The following is an 18247-nucleotide window of genomic DNA, read 5'->3' as shown; positions in this document are numbered from 1 at the left end:
ATTTATATTTATATGAGAAGCATCTTCGATAACAGATTAGTATCTTCTATTTAAAATATAATATGTGATCAATACTAGTGGCATATATATTCATAGAATCTTATACTTTATGATATTACGGTACCCCGATTTTATATAATTATTTTAATTATTGTACGTATAATTTTATCTCTACACGGATGATTTGAGACATGACTTTCATAATTGTGATTTCGATTTCAATGATTTAAATTTATCAGTCATTTTTTTGACCTATTGTCACACCTTAAATCCATCGGTGATGTCACAATAGAAGCTATGTATGATGTTCTTGATAATTGTACTTTTAAAGGATCTTTTCGATCTTCGAATGAAACCGATCCAATATCAATTGTTAGAACAATCGATCAACTAAAATATATTAAGAGGGGATGAATTAATTTCTAACTTTTTTTTGTCAAAGCTTGAACAAGAAAGAAAATTGAACACAGTCAATTTTAGAGTGGTTCAACTTTTCAATTAAGTTTATGTTTACAACCTTAGTTATGCACTCTAAAGACTTTTTCAAATTAACTTAATTGATTCTATCTTTGAGGGAAGGACGTAACCTTACAACATTGTCTTAATATTTTGAACCCAAAACCTTAGTATAACATTTCTCAAAGAGAAAATACAAATCTATAAACTAAGAACAAGTTCATATAAAATTGGTTTTTTTACACAATTTAGCTCATACCTAAAAGAACACTTAAGAACAAATATACAATGAAAAAAGATCGATATTTTTGAAAGAGATTGATCCTTCCGTTGTTTCTCATAAAAGAGATCGATCTCTATATTTCGTAGTTGCCATGAATGTAGCAACCCGGAAAAAATATTTATATTTAAGTAATTTGGTGAAATTTAGGGATTAAATTAAAAGTTTTCAAAACTTGTAAGTTGTTTTAGAAATTAAAAGAAATTTAGGGACCAAGTCCTGAATATCCCCATAGAGTGTCGACACACAAATGTTGTTAAATATGTGCAATTGGTTTTCTGTTTTCAAAATAGAAAACAATTGCTTAAACTTTTCCTTTCCCCACACCTTCTTTCAAACCGATCCTGACGTCGTCCGGCCACCGATCGTCGATCTGAAGCCACCATCGTGTTCGTCGTCGACCAGTGAACAAAACCCCGTAAACCGATCGTAGCGAAACGTTGTCAAACGCCGTGAATTTTGATTCAAAGTTTCGACCTTTTTTTTAATACCACCGCCTTGAAAATTGTCAATTCATCGGCGATCATTACTCTATTTTCGACACCTCCCGCATTATCATGTTCCTTGTGTAGTTTCGAGTCCACCGGTGTCCTTTGCGTCTCCGTCGTCGCTGGTGCGTGAGGGAGGTGAGGAAGTCAAAGTTTCTGACGTGTTGAAATCGAGCTCTCTACCGTTCAAAATTTTGAATCGAGCTTGGTAAGGGTCTTAAAATCGCTTAAAATATTTTTAGAAAATTTTCGGGCACCCTAGGACTGTTCACACGCCCCCCTGCGCGTGGGGAAGGTTCAAAAATGGGGGGTGGCAGTTTGACCCGACCTGGACTGTTTAACCGACCCGACCCGTTGACCCGACCCGACCCGATGACCTGACCCATCGTTGACCGTTGACTTTGACCAAAAAGTCAAATTTTTTCAAAATTTCATATTTTATGTTTTTTGACGTCCTGAGTTTGATACTGAAGTCCGTTTTTGCAAATTCGAACCTGAAAGCCTCCAAATTGTCAGTCAAACCCGTTGACTTTGACCTTGACCAAAAAGTAAAAATTTTCAACCCCGAATCGAGCTCGTTAACCAAAAGATGCTTAGTATTTTTAGCATTTTTGCTTACTTATTTAAGATTATTCATATTAGGATTTCAATATGGATTTTTCCGATTCGTAGGATCTAGCGCTGCAGCAGAGCGTAATCGACAGACTCAGTGGTAGGTTTCCCTACCCGATTTTTCAGACTGTTACAGGTGTGTTTCCTGACGGTGTTATCTTACTGTTTTAAACTATCTATCTGAAATGTTTTATATTTCTAAGGATACTAAATATTTTTATGAGAAAATATTTGATGTTCTGAATATTGTTTATTTGATATCTGATTTACCATACATTTCTGATATGGTTTATGGTTACGGTATTTTTGTACCTGATTTCTAAATATGGAACATTTCCATATTTTAATGGATTAATTACCGTTTTCACTCCAATACATACATGTTTATTATTGTCATTGGGGGTATGATTGAAGGAAGTATTACAGGTTCCTTTGTTGTGTGCAAGGGTAAGCCTTACAGTTTTCCCAGGTTCCTTTGCTGTGTGCAAGGGTAAGCCTTACAGTTTCCCAGGTTCCTTTGCTGTGTGCAAGGGTAAGCCTTACAGTTTTCCTAGGCTCCTCTGCTTAGGTTAAGCCTTACCGGTGTACAGGTGGGTGTACGGTTCGGGTGAACCTACACATTTTGGTGATTGGATGATGGTAGTGTTCATGTTTTTAAAACATGTTTGATAAATCAATGTTACTGAAATATTTTATCTGTATGTTTATTTTTTACACAGTATGTAGCACACTAGGCTTTTTAGCTCATTATGTAAATTTTACACTTTCCAGATAACAACAGACCGTAAAATAGCAGATTTGGCATCATGAGAGATCAATTACTTTTACTATTGTACGACAGTATATCTCTATATGTTTTTCAGTTGTATTTGGTTACATGTATTTTGCTATCGTTTTGGATATATCCGTATTACCGATATTTTGTTCCTTAAATGTTTTATATGATTTTCTGTGGTATTTTGATATGTATGTGTTTTATGGTTTTCTAAAATATGTTTTAATATATGATTATCATATAAATCTTTATTATGGATAAATTTCATATATTAATGAAACGTGGATTTCAGCGTTGTTTTAAATATAAAAAGAATTTCTGAATGTGATACGTAATCATCTAGTCATGGGCATAACGTCCAGGCCGGGTCTAGTGGGTTACAATGAATGTGATGAAAATAGTCCATACCATTTGGTCACGTAGTTTCTATGTGCATTAGCTATACCCATCTTCGGGGATGGGTATAAGGAGTTGGTGAAGAAAGTTGTTCTTCTAAAAATTTTGAATTTTTATATTATTTAATTAATTTTTATATTTTCCGTTGATAATATATTTTTGTTCCTTAAAATTTTATAAATTTATCCCTTATATACAATCACGTGTCTATTTTTATCCACCTCTACTTTCTTTCCATGGCATCCACTAAACAATGTGATGAAAAAGAAAGCAGAGATGGGATGAAAATGAACTTCCTTTCCATGTACCCAGATATGATTGGCTTCTTTTGTTTTATTTACTGTAATCATTGTTTCTTTATGCTTATTTTGTTGCTACATACACAAATGAGAGACTTTTGACTTGTAGGAAATGTTCTTTGTACCAAAGCATCATTTGGAGCTTGAGAAGAGAACCATGATTGCTGGCACCACTAGTGTGTCCTTCAGGTGTCTCCATAAATTGAATGCCAACTCTTATTATTATTTTTTAAACGATGTCTATCACCTTGACAGGGATGAATCTAGAAGATAGACAGGTAGTCGTTCTTAACAAATTATAAATTTTTATATAATTTAAATATTTTTCATTAATAATTTATTTTTATTATTTAAAATGAATAAATGATTTAAACAGAACTAAAACGTAATTTTTTTTAAAGGATATGAATGAGAGAAATGAGACGAGATGTTAGAGAGGAATGTCAAATTAATGTAGTTGTGATTTTGTCAAGTTGGGTGCTTGGTAGGTGGCTGGTATGATTCATTTTAGACAAAGACAACCCCTTTGTTCCACTTAGGTGCATAGCCCTTTATTTTATTTTGGGTAAACTATGTGAATAGTCCCCTTTGTTTTCGTTTAAACGACTTTGGTCACTAATTTAAAAATTAAGAATACATGGTCCTTAAAGTTATCGATCCATTCGATTTTAGTCTCTCAACCGTTAACTCCCATTCGATTTTAGTCCCTCAGCTATGCCCCATATTCATTAAGGGTTAACGGCGAAGGGACATAAAAAAGACGGACTGATAATGTTAGGGACTATTTACCCTTAGTTTTTAAATTGGTGACCAAAGTCGGATAGATCCTAAACAAAAAGGACTATTCGCATAGTTTACTCTTTTAGTTTCTTCTCTTGGGTAAACTATAAAAATGGTCACTTTTATTTCATAATGTTCATTTTCAGTCACTAGATTTAAAATAATAATATTTTGATCATTAGGACGTTAAGTGTAATTAGTTTGATGATATAACATATTAATAAAATGATTTAATTCTAAATTTAATAATTAACATTTAGATAAAATATTAATTTGACCTTTAAAATATAATTAAAATGTCAAATCAATTTTTCAACTTTAAATGAAACATCGATTTCACCCATGAATCTAATCAAAGCCTATGGTTGTCACTCTACACTTACCGTCGCCGTCAATAATTATTAAACTCTAAAATTTTCAATTCACTCCTTTTTGAATTTATGAACACAAATCTAATGTCCATTTCACAAAAAATACCATGAACTCCACAAATTTAATCTAGAAATCTAATTTCTTTAAATTAAATTATAATAATAAATTTATCATTAATACTCCTGTTAATTTAGGTAAATGAAAGAGCTGTTTATTTGACATTCTTCCAAAATGAACTCTTAAAATAATTTTAAGCAGAAATTTAGAAACTACAATATTCTCCACCAAAACCACAATATTAGTTAGTGATAATACTTCCACATCAATTGTGCGCAATAACCAATGTCCACCAGTTAAATTAATCCATAATTATAACTGTTTTGAGACAAATTGACATAATTAAATAATAATAGTAGTGTAGAATTAGGCAACCTTGTCGTAGGACGGGACAATAATAATAACATAAAAGTAACCATTTAAAAACTAATAATAATATAATTCATCAACCGACTTGTAAAGTGTATATGTTTTGTCAATAATTAAGAAAAAATTTAAACATATAATAAATTATAATCATCTAAACTATTAAAAAACAACCACAATATATTAATTTGTTATAATAGGACTTTGATTGAGCTGGTGAGTTAAATTAATATTTTATCTAATATTTAAAAGTTAAATTAATATTTTATCTAAAATATAAGATTCAAATTAAACATTAATATTTTTATAAATGTATCACCTCATCAAACTAATCACATTTAACGTTCTAGTGATCAAAACGTTACAAATCAATAACGTAAGTAACCAAAAACTTATAAATAAATAATATAAGTGACCAAAGCATTACATTTTTAAATTTATGACCAAAAGTGAATACTAATGAAATAAAGTGACCATTCGATATTTTACCCTTTTTCTTATATAATTTTCGACATGATCTGAACACTATTATTTTACATTTGACCTGTTGTCTGAAGTAGTCGAGTAGATATACACATTGATAATTTGATACTGTATCGATATACCCACGCTCCAGACTACCAGATTTATGTTTTATCTCTTGACGGGGAGTGTTGTTTTAGCTTATATGTTCATTTTGCTTCCCTTGTTTTGCCATTGTTGACCATGATCCTCTCTTTTGAAGTTTAGCAGTAATATTATACTTTTTTTTGGCATACACTCGGTAGAAAGAAAACAAATCCTGGGTCTTGGTTGCCCTGTGATCTGAATTTTTAAGGTTTGTTTATTACTTATTTTCATAGTTTGGTTTTGGTTCAGTGGTTTCTTTAAGATCAATGGGTGAACAGCAGCTCGGTTCTTTTCTAGTATTTGAAGTAAAGTTTAGGATTTTTGGATAAAGAATGTTCTTGTGGAACCATTTTTGCTGATTTGGGTTGTCTTGTTTGTTAGATTTCGTGGGTTTTTGGTTAAATTTCTGTAAAGAAATTGGGTTTTTTGCTCTTTGTTTATTGGATCAAGTTGGAAATTTTGGAGTTGAAAACTTGAAATCTTGCCCCCTTTTTAAGTTTCCTTGTTGGTGGGTCAAGAAAATCAAGGAAAATGAAGGGTAAAACTGGGAATTTCTTTGTGTTGAATACTGGAGCTAGAATTCCAGCCATTGGGCTTGGAACATGGCAGAGTGGAGGAGACCTCTGCGTGGATGCCGTGAAAACGGCATTGTCGGTCGGTTACCGCCACATCGATTGTGCACATCTTTATGGCAATGAGATTGAAGTTGGGGAAGCATTGGCCGAAGCCTTCAAAGTTTCTTTGAAAAGAGAGGATGTTTTCTTAACCTCTAAGCTTTATTGTACCATGAATTCGTTGAATAAGATCGAGAACTATGTTAAGGTGTCTCTCAAGAACCTTGGAATCACCTACTTGGATCTCTATTTGATGCATTGGCCTGAGAGCTCAGCTTTTGGAGATGCAACCGATCCTCCTTCGAAGTCGAGAAGCGAACATAGGCAGTTTTTGAAACGGCTGAAGAAAGTATGGAAAGCCATGGAAGCCTTAGTTGTATCGGGTTTGGTTAGAGCTATCGGTGTAAGCAATTTCAGTGTGCATCAGATCAAAGAACTGCTTAAATTCGCGAAAATTGTTCCTGCAGTTAACCAGGTTCGATAGAGATCACACCCTTTTCGTTCTTAAATTTGATTTTATTCCAATTTCAGTTCATAACTAAGTAGTTGAAGATCCTGCAACGAGTTTCTTCTATTTAATTATCTTGCTGTGGTATAGTCTAACGAACATTTATTTAAGATATTAAGCACCTTGGTTTGCAAAATTATTAAAGGAAAATAGCTCTCGGAATGTACACTTGGAATGTTGCTGATTGGTAATTACTTGATAATCACTGTAACTTTGCAATCGAAAGCGGAAACGAATTATATCTGGCATGGATTATCTATAATAATAGGAAGGCACGGGATTTTGCTTGTACTTTGAGGTAAGTATTTTACTTGTAACTTGGTATTTTGTACACAGCACCTTGCTACGAGAGTTTATTTTTGATAAACTCGTTACTTTCTGTTTAAATATCGAGCAATTTGAGGCTCCAACTTCCTAGATTTATCGTATTTCTAAGGAAATGTGCCTTTACAATTCATTTGATTGACTATGTTAGTGGCTGCTGAATTCTCTTGTCACCTCGTGTAACAGTAAAGAAAATATTAATGATTCAATCCTTTTAGATAACTGGTGAGAAAAAAAATGTATTGCATCAGATGAACACCTCTGTATTTCCATCGATTCTTTTCTACATGTCGTATATTACGCTTTTCCTGTTTCTAGTAGTTTCTCCATTTTCTTTGCAGACTTTCATTCTTTCTATTGTTTTGCTGTTATTGAAGTAGAGTGTTCAAATATTAGGCTCGAGTCTTATTCTAGCGATATAGTTCTTATTTGTTCACCTTGTAATACATTTCCAGTAATTCATCAACAAGTTGTATAATTGAATTGTAATTTCTAATAGGTGGAGTTGCATCCTTTTTGGAGACAAGATGAACTGGTGAAATTTTGCCAATCAAAAGGTATCCATGTGTCTGCTCACACACCTTTGGGAGTACCTACATCAAGTCCTGGAGTGTCTGATAGTGGATCAGGTGGGGAAGATGAACCCAGAACTCCTCGTATTTCATTTAGGAGGTCTCGGTCGGTACATGGACCAATGCTGAAATTGTCGGTTGTTGGGGAGATTGCGGATAAGCACAGAAAAACACCTGAGCAGGTATTTCTTTCTATACCAATATCTCGTCTGTTTTTACTATGTATCGAGCTAGATTTTTCTTTCTATGTTTCTTTTAACCTAAAGTATGATAATGAATGACTTGGAATATGCATGCTGTTTAAAAGTTATCTTATAATTTCCCTAGTAATGAACATTGGATTAAAGCTTGAGCTCGCCTCATGAACTTGATAAGCTTTTCCAAACTGAGTTCGAGCAGCCTGTTTTACACTAAAAATGAACTCATATGAATTGAAACTTGGTGAGCCGTGGAACAAACTTGTTTCAAAACATTTTACGCATTCCAACTAAATACATAGGTCGCAAATGTAGTGAATTTTCACCATATTCCTTTTACTCTGAAGAACATGTAGCAGTAAGTTGATCGTTCTTTAAGTTTCTTATTTAGCATCATGACATGATGGTTGGAAGTGAATAATGCTTTTGTTCGGGACCTCTCGGCCTCGGATTTTTCAAATACTTAGAGCATCATGTGTATGATAAAGTGAGAACCGGTTCATCCGAGATTTAGCTATAGTGAGAACCGGTTCATCCGACGACTTCCTTCCCTTAAAAATCATTATAGGCCCTCCTGTCCTAACGTGCTACATTTAACTAGTCTATCAGTTCTCATGGTCCTGAATCATGTCATTCGGTTTTGTTCATTTGTAGGTAATTTTACGGTGGGGGTTTCAAAGAGGAACCAGTGTTCTACCTTGTAGCCTAAAGCCCGACAGGATAAAGCAAAACATCGACATATTCAATTGGTCTCTATCGGACACCGAGTGGAAGCGATTGAATCAGATCGAACCACAGGTATGTTTATTTGGAGATGGTCCTCTAAACAATCTCTCAGACAGAGGTCTCATGTTCGGTAGCGGTCCCCTTCAAGCTGTACGTGAGATGGAAGATGACACAGAATGCAACGCCTAAATACATGCAAGCATATCAGTTTTAAGTCGATCCACGTCGTCGTGCGGTTTATTGTATTGTTAGTGCTCCACCATTGTTTGCAATGCATTTGAGTTCATGGAAGATGTAGAGAAAGTCAAATGGAAGACATTATTATATGATGTGACAGTTTTCGTTATAAACAAAACAAAATGGTGTTCCGCATGTTTCTGCAAGCAGGGATGGACTGTGATGAGGAGTTGATGGGACAGTCGACCTTATAAATTTTAAATTTTTATATATATTTTTATATTTTTGATTGAAAATCTTTTTTTATTCACTTAAATTTTTATAAATTTATCCTCTAACATAAAATCATGCCATGCATAAAATCATGCGTACGTAGGGGTGCACAAAAAATCCGAATATCCGATTTTGCGAAAAAAATATCCGAAACCGGATTTGGGAAAAACCGGTTTTTTTTTAACCGGATCGGATTTTTTTAAACCGGTTATTTTAACAGGTTTGGAGAAAAAAACCTAGACCGATTTTTTTACCGGATAAAAAATCGGTTTGAAAAAAACCGGTTAAAAAACTGGTTTTTATCCGGCAAAAAAAAACCGGTATGGGTTTAAAAAACTAGCCGTTAATATAGCTGTTGGGGGTTTGTGATCGTTTTTGACCGTTTTTTCTTTAAAAATTACCATTTTACCACCCTAAACATGTATAAATAGGTTGGGGATATATTTGGTTGATTACAACTTTCTCAAATCTTATTACACAACACTTAAACATCTCTCAAATCTTATTTTTGTAATTTTTTGTTCATCATGAGTAACACGGCTGAATCTTCCGTCGGGGGAAACCTTGAAGTCGTGAGAGTGATCGAACACACTCGAAACAAAGATATTTGTGATCACTACGATTTATGTGAGATGTCAAATGGCTCGAGGAGGGCGCGTTGTAAACTTTGTCTAAAGTTTCTTGCATCGGAAGGAAACACAACGTTGAAGAACCATTTGACAAAATCATGCAAGGCACTTCGCTCAAAATCGGATCCTAGTCAATCGAATCTTACACCGCAAGGTGATGTTTTTGTTTACGACAACGAAAAATTACGAGAAGCGTTTACAAAGTTCGTGATTACAAAAGCATTGCCGTTCGACCACTTTGATGATGAAGATTTCACGACAACAATTCAACAACTAATGCAACCACGTTATACTCAAGTAAGTCGTACTACCCTTAGAAGAGATGCTATAAAAATGTGGCGTACGGCGAGGGAAAAAATGATTTTAGGATTCTAAGAACACCGTTATGGTGTGTCGCTTACATGTGACGTTTGGAGTTCCCCTCATAATACCGGAAATTCTTTTTTAGCCGTTACGTCACATTGGTTAGATCAAGATAATTGGCAAATGATGAAAAGAACAATCGCGTTTGAATTATTCGGTGAGCCGCATACCGGTGCTAATTTATTTACACTTTTAAAAAGGGTAATTTGTCTTTATAAATTAGAAAATAAAGTTTTTTCTATATCCTTTGATAATGCATCGAATAATACAAACGCGGTTCCAAGATTGAAAATATTACTTTCACCGATTTTAGACGGTGCGTTTTTTCATACCCGTTGCGTTGCACACATAATTAATTTATCCGTGCAAGCCGGTTTGGAGGTTATTGAGCCGATTAGATTAGAATTTAAAACAATGATAAATCGGTTCTTTGTAACAACAACAAAAGACTAAATGATTATAACGATTTTGTAAGTCCGTTAATAAAAAAGCTTTGGGTCCTAATTTGGATTGTCCAACTCGTTGGAACTCAACTTGGATGATGATGCATACTGCCTTAAGGCAAAGGAAAACATTGCAAACATTTCACGATCGGCTTTTCGAGAGGGGTCATGTCCCAAACATTTATCCGGATTCGAGTTGGGAAACTATAGCCAAAATAACCGATTTGCTTGAGGTTTTTAAAAATGCAACAACTTTTTTATCCGGTGTTTATTACCATACTAGCCCGTTGGTTCTTAATCAAATATTTTTATTGGCTACCCGACTAAATGACTTTGAATTTAAAACCGAAGTTTTTCAAGAAATTGGCTTTGCAATGAAGGAAAAACTTTTAAAATATTTTAAGGAGATTCCCCCCATTTTACTTGTGCCGCCGCTTTAAACCCAACGTTAAATGTTGGTGGGGTTGAAACACTAATTGAACAAATTGCGTTTGCTTTTAATCTAACCGATGATGAACCCAACTTTGTCCAAAACCAAATAAATTATTTTAACAAATGTTTTCGAGACATGTTTGCAATTTATTTAACTAAATACGGATCAAGTAGTGTAATACACGATCAAATGAGAATGAATGCGGAATCATCTAGTAGACGTCCAAGGAACATAAATTTGAATCTTTTTAACACTCTTGTAAATTCTCAATCCAAACGATCACGTACTACCACCCCAAGTAGCGAGTTGGGAAATTACATGTCATGCGATTTTCTATCAAAAATGACATTTGAAGAGTTTGAAAGTTTAGATATTTTGGCTTGGTGGAAAGAAAAGGAAGCACAATTTCCGATTCTAGCCGCCATGGCCCGTGATTTACTAACCGTCCAAGCTTCTACGGTAGCTTCGGAATCCGCTTTTTTTGTTAGTGGTAGGGTTATATCGCAACGGAGATCAAGACTAAGTCCCGAGTCGGTGGAAGTATGCATTTGTTTGAAGGATTATTTGGATGGAGCGGTTTGTAAGCAACATATTACCACCCTAGAAGATGCAATTGATGCCGATTTGGAAGCAAACTTACACATTGAAGAAGTCGAACTTGGAATATCCCCTCCAAACGAAGAAGGCGAAGATGATGAAGAAAAGATGGCAATGTAGTTTATTTTTAAACTTTATTTTAATTATCGTAAACTTTGTTTCAATTATCGAACTTGAAGTTTTTAAGTATTTGAATTTATCGAACTTGGAAGTTTTTAAGTATTTTAATTTATCGAACTTGGAAGTATTTAAGTATTTCAATTATCGTAAACTTTGTTGCAATTGATGAAGATGTAATTTTAATAATATTAAAATCGGTTTTTTTATAACCGGATTTTTAAAAAAACCGGTTTTTTTAAAACCGAAACCGGTTACACCGGTTAGGATATCAGGCCCTCCAAACCGATTAGAAACTAAACCGGTTATTTTATAAACCGATTTTTTTTCTATGGGAAAAAATCGGATCGGATAAAAACTGATCCGGATCGAATTGAAATCCAAATTATGTGCAACCCTATGCGTACGTCTGTCTGCCTGCAAACGTAAAAATTTCTCTTTGCTTGTTAGTTACGCGGTCAATGTTGTAATTGCATCACCTTTTCCACCTAATTCTGGTTTTGGTATGAATTCTCAAGTGGTTTTATTTGGACCAAATATTCTTAATTAGAAAGTGGACCATGGTAAAATTGCCTAAATAATATGATGAAAAAGATAATCGGTTGGTCTAAAGTGTATGAGAAATTATTTTCTCAAGTCGGGTAAAATGAACAATATCAATTTAAAGATGTCAGGAAGATAATGTGTCTTCTGGAAGATGTGGTGACCACAATACGTCTTCTATATAGAATCGTTGATGCAATTGAGGAAGATGAAGAACACAAACATAACTCTTAACGTAGAAGACGTATTATGATCACCGCGTTTTCTAGAAAATAATTTTGCCATGAACTCATAAGAGCTAGTCTTTTATTCCACCACTGCATTAGAGAAATTTCGCTGTGGACCCTCAGATGTTCTTTTGTTTTTCTTCTTTTGAAACATCTATATTCTATTCATCTCTAAAAAGGGTTGAAAAATGGAAGAAAAATAATAATAAATAAACAAAAACAACAAATGGTATATAGTCGGTCATATCCTACGTGCTAGTATGACTGTTTTTCTTTTCATGGCCAAAAGAATTGACGCAAAATTCTATAAACTAAATTCTGTTCATTTTCTATATAGGTTTGTTAATAAATACCCTTTTTAATATATATATATATATATATATATATATATATATATATATATATATTATTTATAATTTGCAAGTTTAAGGTGTCAAAATCTTCGAATTTTTAAAATAATAGTAACTAAATACTTGATTTTTATTCATCTAATTAATCTTATATACTTCATCAATTCATCCTTCTAATTATTGAAGTCATATATCATACCATGGTATTGATAAATAATACTTTTATAAACATATTAATTTTCTATAAATGTGTATTAATTGAAGTCATACTTTTGAGGACTAAATTTATGTAAAAGAAATAATAGAGGCGAAATTAATAAATTAAGTTTACTAGAGGCACACCATAATCCTATATATATATAACTTTACATTTTGAAAACTATTTAATTGTGAAAAGAATCAGATGCAAGCAGTGTTTTGAAAACTGGACCAGACCGGTCGGTTCAACTGGGAACCGTTGCCTAGTCCGGTTTAATTTAGACCGGTTGAACCGTTATTAGTAAACTGGCCGAAACCGCTGAACCGCTCAAATCAGACCGGTTGAAAACCGGAAAAAACCGCCAATTTTGTTTTTTTTTTTAATTAAACCAAACGACGTTGTTTGTTAAACGAGCCAAGTCGAACTCAAGTATTGCTGAGCTCGACTCGAACTTGAAAAATTTAAAAGTAAGATCAACTCGACTCAAACTCGCAAGCTAAAAATTATCAAGTTCAACTCGAACTCGAAATATAATATTAAAATTTGAACTCAAAAAGGCTTGAACTCAAAAAAAAATTAGAAGCTCGATTGAAGCCTAAAATTCGAGCTTAATTGAAGTGAAAGAATAGTTCACTCAATGCTCACCAAAAGGCTCCATGATTTTGAATGTCAAATTACCTCTATTATTTATAGAAGTTAGTTGGGATGATCTTCTATGTTTCTTAGTCATGTGGGATTGTTTTTTAAAAAAAATTAAACCAAACAATATCATTTTGTTATGATTTTTTTAGCCCCAAATTTATTTTTTAATTATAGTTATATAATTATATTTATTATTTAATATGTTTTACCTTAAATATTATGTTTTAGTTAATTTGAACCATTTTGTTTCACTTGATTTTATGGTTTTTAACTTATATATCTTATGACTTGCTTTGAATATAAATTGTGATATAAAAAATTATTTTTATTAAATATTTTTGATATTTTTATTTAATTTTTTAAATAATTATGACGTCGTCCGATTTTTCCGACATATCAAACCGATTCGACCGGTTGAACCAGTGAACCGATAAAATGACCGCTTCGTTAACCGGTCTGGTTCTGAAAACCATTGATGCAAGGATGGCCCACGGAAGTGAAAATCAACCATATGAATGTGGTAGCCAAAAGGCCTGAGTTGACCCGCCACCCTAATTCTGCAATTCCAATTGGAAACTAATAAAATAACTAAATCCCACTGTTTGAATTAATATTTTGGCGACCGTCGCATAAATAGAGCTAGTCAAACCTGCAAATGACATAAATAAGTTGGCCATTTGTCTGCTATACAAATTACCCAAAATTTTGTCTTCACTGAACCTTCAAATTTCCAAACTTTTGACCAAAGGATTTGCTGTTTTGTTTTTATGTTTTTTCAATTTCTTAATATTGCAACCACCACCATTAAGACCAGCACAGAACACAAATACCAATATTTATCAACATATCAATATATATATATATATATATATATACACCTTAAACTAGTTGCAATCATATTGATGTCACTTTGTCCAGCAAAGAAACTAGCTGCTGTGTTGTAGGCCTAAGTTTAGGGACTTCACTTAAACAAAGGCATGCGATCTCCAGAACCTGCAACATCTCCTTATCGTGCTGCTTGTCGTAGATAAACGGATCAAAAACCTCGCTCTCCTTGTTTTCCATCTTCATCCGAATCACCCAAGAGATTAAATCCCGGCTATCTTTCGGCTTGCACATATCCATGGGCCTTTTCCCAGTCAGAAGCTCCAAAAGGACTACTCCGAAACTGTACACATCACCTTATAGGTTGCGACCGAAGCTTGTCCGTACTCGGGAGGAATGTAGCCTAATGTCCCTACCAGATCAGTGGTTACATGGGTATCATAGGGAAGTATGAGCCTTGCAAGACCAAAATCGGCTAAGTGAGCTTTGAAGTTTCCATCTAAAAGAATGTTACTCGACTTTATATCTCTGTGAAGAATATGAGGCTCGCACGACTGGTGCAAATAAGCTAGACCCCTAGCCGCCCCTTGCGCGATTTGCAGCCTTGTTTCCCAGTCGAGTAAGGATGGCCCGTCGACCTTCTCATGTAACCAATAATCCAAACTACCATTTTCCATGTAAGAGTATATCAAAAGCCTGTCGTTTTTATGCATGCAATATCCTTGTAGATGGACAAGATTTGGATGCTGAGCTCTTGAAAGTGCTTCAACTTCAGCGCAGAATTCTCTATCCATCTGACCACAATCACCAGAAAGCCGTTTAATGGCGACCTTACGACCATCAAGGAGAGTGCCTCTATAAACCAGACCAAAACCCCCACAACCTATGATATTTGCTTGATCAAAATTGTCGGTTGATTCCAAAAGGTCATCGATGCTAAGCTCTTTGTAGGATTCCCAGTTTTGGAAGAGCACCACTAACCTTGAACTGAGTTCTAAATCTTTATCGTTGGTGTCAGGCTCCTCTTTCTCTGGATCAACCTCATTGCGTTTATATGTACGCAAAACAAGCACATAAAGAAGCCCAATTAGAAAAGCTGTCCCGAATATGATTCCGACAACCATTCCAATGATGATATCTTTGCTCCTTCTTGATCTTTTCGAGGGCTCATGACGATCTTCACTTGTATTCTCTTGACACCTGAACCGATGATCACCACAAAGATCATTTCCTTCAAAGCTTGAATTTGGAAATGTCTGAAATTGACCTCCAGAAGGGATCTTCCCATTAAGCCGATTGTAGGAAACATTAAAGATGGACAGAAAACTGAGATTTTCCAGTGAAAGTGGTATGGTCCCTGTTAAGTCATTATGTGATAGATCTAGAATCTCCAAGTCGGTCATCTCGGACAAACTTCCTGGAATCGGTCCAGAGAAATTATTGAATTTCAGATAAAAAACAATGAGCTTTTTCAGATTCCCGAACTCAGGCCAAATCGGTCCCCTAAGAAAGTTGTGGCCAAGTTCAAGTGTCGGTGGAAAACTTCTAATTTGATTATACTGCAATCCATTCCCCCTCTCATTCCTTGTCATGAAGAAAGGAAAATCTGATGAAGGTTCCTCCAGTGAGATATTTCCATGAATGAGGCTTGGTAATTCAGTTAAACTCTTTGGGATCTCTCCGGTAAATGAATTGTTCGACAAGTCCAAGTAAAAAAGATCTCTATAACTTCCAAACCACGGGGGAATCGTTCCACCCAGACGGTTCCAAGACAAATCCAACAACTGCAGAGCAGTAATACTTCTCAACCATTGGGGAATGGAACCTCTAAGTTTGCAGCTCGCAATAACAAGAACCTTCAACTTCTCGAAATGCAAGTTACGATCATCAGGTAATGTTTCGCCGGGGAAATTCAAGGTGAGGACCAAAGCAGTTAGGTTCCTACACCGCTGCAGAATTCGAAGAACAGAGGAGATATTATGGAGGCTTGAATTCGAGAGGGAAAGATAAGCGAGGCTATGAAATTCTCCGAAGCTCTCGGGGATTTGGCCACTGAAATTATTCCGGGCAAGGTTGACATTTCTCAATTGTCTGCACACGGGAAGATTATCAGGCACAGGCCCTGAAAACTTGTTGGTAGCCAAATTCAGAGAATTCAAAGCAACCATAGCTGAGCAATTAAGATATATAAAACCCTCCAATGAATTATTCCTCAAATTCAGCAAACTAATGGTTGGAGAATTGGATAATGAACTGGGAATTCTACCACTAAATCTATTCGATTGAGCTACAAGAAACTGAAAATTCTTCAGCTGACTAAACACATCAGGGATGTCTCCAGAAAAATTATTTGAAGAAATATCTAAACGAACAAGGTTAGAGAGATTAGCAATACCAGGACTAAGCTTCCCATCAAGGTTGTTATATTGAAGCCCCAAAAATTTCAAATTCTGAAGCTGAAAGATGTCTTCAGTTATCCCACCAGTGAGATCATTTGCACCAAGATAAAGTTCATCCAAGAAAGAACATTTCCCAAGGCCAGATAAAATATTACCAGAGAAATAGTTTACTGCCATATTAAGGAGACGAATTCGAGAAGAATTAACACATATATGGGAAGGCAGGGAACCATTAAAGTAATTCGAAGAAATGTCAAGGCCTTGAATTGAAGGAAGATTGATGCTCTCTGGGATTGTTCCAGAGAAATCATTATTGCTCAAGTCAAGTTGCTCCAGATTCGGCATTAGAAACAAAGACGATGGCAATGAGCCTTTAAGCAAATTGCGGGAAAGATTGAGAGTTTTAAGCTGATCCAAACCAGCCAAAGCATCCGATAATTTTCCCGATAATCTTTTCCTCGAAAGTTCCAACTTGATTACTCTACCAGAAGATGGAGGATCACAGGTTATGCCTTCCCAGACACAACAATCAGTCGATGAATCCGTGGCCCAACCTTCAAGTTTTGTTGTCAAATTGCTCATGAAATACTGAAGTGCAGTCCAGTCCTTCGGATTGCATGTCGGGTTCTGAGAGTTGAGTACCTGAGCTTGCAACAAGAACCCAAGAATGACAACCAGAACCCAATAATCTTGAGCACACATATTAAAGAGAACCAACAACAAAAAAGATTGAAACTTTTTTTGCTGGGGATGAAAAACAAGCAAAAACCCTTCACCAAAATCAACTTTTCCGATGTGGGTTTTTCGTTGTTAGAACAAACAAGAGAAGGAAAGCTCAAAACAAAAGAGTGGGGGGTTGGTTTTGACAAGGAGAAGAGATGTAGAGGAAGGGAAAGAAAGAGCAAAATGGTGGCTTTGACTTCAACACGGGCATGGCCATATGGGGGATTTCGGGACTTTCGGCTTTGCCTTTGCCTTCTTTATTAATATCTCCTGCAATTTCCAATCGCCATTTCTTTATGATTTTTTTTTCATTTTATGCAAAGCTTTGCGCCAATAAAGCCGTTGGGTTGGGTAGATGGAAAGCACACAACTATCTATTGTGTCAACCGGTAAAAGTGTTGGTATGACCGGCGATGGCCGGTCAGGTTCGGAAACCATTTTCTCAACTTTTGACTCTTTGTTTTTTTTTTTATTAAAACAGCTCTGACTTTGTGGAATAATTAATTAATCAGCTATACTTTATTAAATTTTAAAATAAATAAAATTAAAATAGTGTACAAAAATTTAAAGACCATATTATTAGAAAGAATACTTATGAATCTTATAGTTAACTGCAACATAGGTTCCCAAATTATAACAGTTATTTTAAATTGGTCCTTAAACTTTTGAATATTCAAATTTCATCCTTAAACTATGACTCTTATTTTAAATTAGTCCTTAAACTTTTGATCATTCTAATTTCATCCCTAAATTGTGACCCTCTTTCTAAATTAGTCCCCAAACTTTTGAATATTCTAATTTTATCCCCAAATTCATTCAAATATGTGATTAGTTTTAGCCATAATTTAACCTAAATTTTATTTTTTTTCAAACATA

At 34.7% G+C, this 18247-nt stretch overlaps 2 protein-coding genes across 2 annotated transcripts; one reads left to right on the top strand and one right to left on the bottom strand.

The window, feature by feature from the left end:
* Positions 1 to 5506: 5506 nt before the first annotated feature.
* Positions 5507 to 8839, top strand: LOC120215170 (NADPH-dependent aldo-keto reductase, chloroplastic-like). The gene is made up of 3 exons (XM_039212907.1): positions 5507 to 6579; positions 7436 to 7690; positions 8360 to 8839. Exons 1-3 carry the CDS (start codon positions 6022 to 6024, stop codon positions 8618 to 8620), a joined length of 1074 nt encoding a protein of 357 aa, XP_039068838.1. The 5' UTR covers positions 5507 to 6021; the 3' UTR covers positions 8621 to 8839.
* A 5468-nt stretch (positions 8840 to 14307) lies between these two features.
* Positions 14308 to 17650, bottom strand: LOC120215383 (phytosulfokine receptor 1-like). The gene is given in 2 exon segments (XM_039213099.1): positions 14308 to 14608; positions 14611 to 17650. Coding segments are annotated over 2 exon segments (3030 nt in total). The 5' UTR covers positions 17351 to 17650; the 3' UTR covers positions 14308 to 14318.
* Between the last annotated feature and the right edge of the window lie 597 nt (positions 17651 to 18247).

The sequence above is a fragment of the Hibiscus syriacus genome, unplaced genomic scaffold (genome assembly GCF_006381635.1).
Source record: "Hibiscus syriacus cultivar Baekdansim isolate YM2019G1 unplaced genomic scaffold, ASM638163v2 tig00110114_pilon, whole genome shotgun sequence".
Lineage (NCBI taxonomy): Eukaryota > Viridiplantae > Streptophyta > Magnoliopsida > Malvales > Malvaceae > Hibiscus > Hibiscus syriacus.
The sequence above is the reverse complement of the archived record's forward strand: the minus strand, read 5'-3'. Positions and strand labels throughout refer to the sequence as shown.